Raw genomic sequence first — 4,680 nt, 5'->3', positions numbered from 1 at the left:
ATTTTAGAAATGCCTGTAGTTTGAATTAATGTATTAAGTGTTTATCGTGACTTAAACATTAGAAGAATGGATGCATGTGCATATGATGTATTTTGGATTGTGCAATTTTTTTGGCTGCCGAATACTATCAGTAACGGTTCTATTTTAGAACCAACACTGATAATCAGTATCAGTGCCGGTTCTTAACAGGGAACCGACATTGATAATTCATTATCAGTGCCAGTTCTATACCCAACACTGATAGTCATTAACTATCAGTACCGAGTAATCAGTGTCGGTTCAAAACCTATCGCTGATGATGATTTTGAACTGACATCCTGCAGTAGTGCAAGCACATCATGATCACATACTCCACCACAGCTGCATCACGAGGCAGTGTGATCCTGCCATCACATGTGAATCCAAACTCCCCCTGGGACATCCTCCGCATCTCACCCAAGACCATTGTGCCAAGATACGGCAATGGGACCTCGAACCGCCTCCCATCTGCCGTGTACACGGCGCAGTGACCCTTCCCTGCAACTGGTGAAGTCGTACAGCATGCATCGTCGCCTCTGGTGGCTGTCTTCACCCTTTGCCACTTCATCGGCAATTGGGCAAGCTTCTTGGGATGAAACATGGTTGGTTCTTCTTGCTTCTCAGGTATTATCCTTAGAAACGCTTAGCTTGTGACTTTGTTGTTATAGTGATGGTGTCTTACTTTCTAGCTCCTGAATATACAGGTGAAGAAATGGTCTATGGCTTTGGTGCAACTGCTATTCTGAGACTAATTGGCAGGGGACAGGGCCATGAGCTGGATACATGCATTGGTAGTTGCAAAGGTAGACATCGAGATTTAGATTTGACTTTGCTGGGCCATCACTCGGTGCATTGTGAAGGCAATGATAGTGGACTAGTGGCAATCAGATACGTACTACAGTACCAGCTGCTGAATTGGGCAGGGACATGGTGCAAGCATAATGGGTCCAGCTTTTATGGAGGTCTTCCGTGTGTTTGTGTCATGTATCAAGTGGTGCGGAGATAAGCTGGTTGGGCTTACTCAAAAGCAATCATTTATGAATGATTTGGGACCCCTTTTTGCCCTGAAAGACTGAAACACTGATGTGATTGCCATTAGCTGAATCCAGCGTCAATGCCTCAATGGGGACACGTCAGGATGGTTCAAAAGTCAGGATTTGAGCAGATGCAGGGTTCACTTGACCGCTTTTGGGTGTGTAGTCTGTACTTGCAGTTTCAGTTGCATGCTAGGTGTTGGTTAGGAGTGCTTTGATTGCTGCAAATCATGCAACTTGGGCGACAGTTCCATATCTCAGTTTCCACCGATTTATAGCATGGCATGTGACAACCATTTCGTGGTATCTGCCTGCATTTTCCAATGGGCCTGCAGCCAAATTTTGCTTTGTTGGTGTGGTCAGTTTTTCTGAAAGTTCAGACCTCGGTTATGAATATATCCAGGCTGCTGCCCGGCTGCCCCTACTTCAGTAATGTAAATTGGCATGCAAGACTGTATTTGTTGCTTGGGTGTTTATTCTTGGATTTGCAGTATATCACTTGCTTGCAGAAAAATAAGTTTGCAAAGCAGTAAGTCTTGGGATTATGCTGTCACAGACATGATTTCTTGAAGATTTGTAATTTTTCTGGCTTAATTGAGTTCTACAGTTCTATGGTTTCATTTTTGGTTAAACACCACACACTTCCCTTCTCCAAAACTTTACTCCCTTCTCCATATATGATTTCATCAGGGATTCAGTATCAAGGGCCGGGGCACAATGGCATACTTGATTCATCCGGAATGGGGACTGACAGTAGGGTTTTTTATTTTCCGAAACGAAGGGACTACCAGTGGTTGCGCTGTGCCACATGCAGTAAACTTTTGGATCTCAAGCAAGCTTGTTTCCTCGTAATGTAAGTCCTAAAATGTGATTAGCCATTCATCTTTACAATGAAGCATACTTATAAACAAGAATAATAGATCTAACTTGCTACTTTCACATCCTCCTGGATTGCTCGCAGGATCGAAGGGCTCTGCAGAGCAGTTTCCTTTTTCCTACAACCTATACCGATATACTTTACACACAGGTAGGAGCTGCAAACAGCAACCTGCTGTCTGGCTCCTAGAGATGGTGTTGCACATCTTGCGTAGTGGCATGACACTGCCATGGTGCTCAGGAATGCCTTCTCTACCTCTGCAGAGGCGATTCTCCTGAGCAAGCACATGGCGTACTCCATGACTGCAGCATCATGAGGAAGCGTGATCAGCCCATCGCTCGTGAAGTCAAACTCCTGGGACATCCGCAGGAATTCGGTGAAGACCGTAATTTGGTTGTAATTACTCTGAACTCTGGAAATACTTTTGTTAATATAAGTTAGTTCAATTCAAATGTTACTCCAATCATGTTAGTTTGAATGTTACTCCGATCTGGCCATTGTTGAAGTCGTAGTGAGCTCCTCCGATGATGCGAGGTAGATGAGGCAGTCGGCCCGGTTGAGGCTGCAATTGTTCATGTGCAGCTTAGTCGGTTGTGCCTAGCAATCGACTAGGAAAACACTTTTGCATATATAGGCCAGGCCGGACCCTCCTAGCTAGGGTTCCCACCGACCCTTCGTATCACCTCTACTTTATCACCACCACCATCCTTAGAGCTGGAGTTCACTGTCGGATCCACCGTCCTCCGGATCCCTTGACGCCCTCTAAGCTTGAGCCCACGAGTGCGCTATCCACCTTCTTCTCTCGGATCTTGAGCCCACGAACGTGTCGTCAGTTGTCTTCTCTCAGAACTCGAGCTCGTGGAGTGTGCCTTCCACCTTCCACTCCCAGAGCCTGAGCCCGAGCCCACAACCACGTTGTTCGCCTTCCACTCCTAGAGCCTGTAACAGCCCAAATTCTTAAAATCAAGAAAATAAAAGGTTTTTCAAAGAAAATAAGGGAGTTTTGCAAAACTAAATAAAATCTCTAAGTGTGTATGTGTGCTTCTATACATGTATATGCATATATGTGAATATGTGTGTTATGTGCAGGACTATTTCCTATAAAAGAATATTTATAGATATATAAATGTATATATGTGTATATATTTGATTGCTTGATTGATTTTTGCTTTTGTGAGCCAATATAAGGTTATATATGTGGTATATATGCTATATGTATAAATATACATGTATATATATGAGAGGAAAATAGGAAGCCCTATTGTGTGGAAAGGCAGAAGCCCATCTCTCTTCCTCTCTTTTTCTCTCTTCTCTCTCGGCCCACTTGACCAAATCAGCCCAGCCCGCCACCTCTCTCTCTTCCCTCTCCTTCCCTCGGCGCCTGGGCCAAACAGGGCTAGCTGGCTCTCTCTGCTTCTCCCCCCCCCCCTCGCTTGGGCCGGAGCCAGCCCAACGCCCCGCTCGATGCACGCCTCAGCCTAGCCACCCCCGCCTGCCGAAAGCACACCGTGCTGATCTGCCTCCGCTCCGAGCCGCTAACCAGTTGGGCCCGCATGTCATGCCCGTCTCCTAACTCAAACCGGAGCCCGAGATCAAGCCAGCCACAAATCCACGCTAATCCGAATGGTAGACCCTCTAGAAGATTCCTGACTCGAGTCCGCATGAGTCCTACGACCTGCTGCCGCCCTATCCCTAACCAAATCGCGCTTAAATGCGAGATTGAGTCCAGGTTTGAGCCGCCGCCACCATGGATTCAAGTCGAGCTCGGACTCTATCTCTAGCCCTCCCCGCCTATAAATAGCCGCCATTGACCCTTCTCATCTCATCCCACGCCCTTTTGCCCATAAAGCCGAGGCGAATCTGTCGCTAGATGGCCCGTGCACCGAAGCTCCGAAGTCGCCCGCCTCACGCTGCCGCCAACTCTCCACAGATGTTGCCAATGAAGAAGTGCCCCTCGCCCGAGTTTGCGGTGAGCCCCTATCTCTGCCCCACCGCTCATCATCGACTGTAGCACACTGGAGCATCCGTTCCGCCGAGTTTCGAGATCCGCCGCCACCTCTTCTCGCCGCTGGATCGTCTCGTCGCCTCTCCGACGACGCCGATGCCCTAGGTGAGTTCTCTGCCCTCCTGTTGTGCTTGTCCGCCGCTCATCGTTGCTCCCGGCAAGCTAGAGCTCAATTCCGGCAAAACTCCAGGCGAGCGCCACCACTCCTCAGCTTCCATCGCCGTCGGACACTTCTCTCCGGCCGCCATCAATCCGAGTTGTTAGATCAAAAACCAGTGGGCACGATTAGATCTTCTACTTACCCTTTCACCATCCAATACTGATTTGCCACGTGGCCAACATGATCCCAGTCAGCCTTTTGCCACGTCGTTAAGCTGAGTCATCTAGCCACGTCGGTCGTTTCGATGATGTGTCGTGCCACGTCAGCTCAGAGGGCCACGTGTCCAGCCTAGTCAGCGATATTTTCTTTTTAATTGTTTTCTGACATCATAATACTTCTCTATTGCATAGTAAATAGATTTTTAATGTATTTCTTGAAGAAAGATGAAAGCCAAAGGTTGCACATAGATTGCAAAGCATTACCATCAAGAACAAGTGTCCTATACCAAGGATTGTGGATTCATTTGATCAACTCACAGGAGTTCGAGTTTCTCAAGGATAGATCTACGGTTAAGTTATCATCAGTTGAAGATTAGAGCATCAGATATGCCCAAAACAACACTTATCACTCGATATGGATTACATGA

The 4,680-nt window shown here is 47.2% G+C and overlaps 1 protein-coding gene across 1 annotated transcript; it reads right to left on the bottom strand.

Annotated features, from left to right (window-relative positions):
• Nucleotides 1-286: 286 nt before the first annotated feature.
• LOC133896878 (auxin-responsive protein SAUR36-like) lies at nucleotides 287-586 on the bottom strand. Its single transcript, XM_062337517.1, has one exon. The coding sequence runs from the start codon at nucleotides 584-586 to the stop codon at nucleotides 287-289; it is 300 nt and encodes a 99-aa protein (XP_062193501.1).
• Nucleotides 587-4,680: the final 4,094 nt, after the last annotated feature.

Source organism: Phragmites australis, chromosome 17, assembly GCF_958298935.1.
Source record: "Phragmites australis chromosome 17, lpPhrAust1.1, whole genome shotgun sequence".
Lineage (NCBI taxonomy): Eukaryota > Viridiplantae > Streptophyta > Magnoliopsida > Poales > Poaceae > Phragmites > Phragmites australis.
The sequence above is the reverse complement of the archived record's forward strand: the minus strand, read 5'-3'. Positions and strand labels throughout refer to the sequence as shown.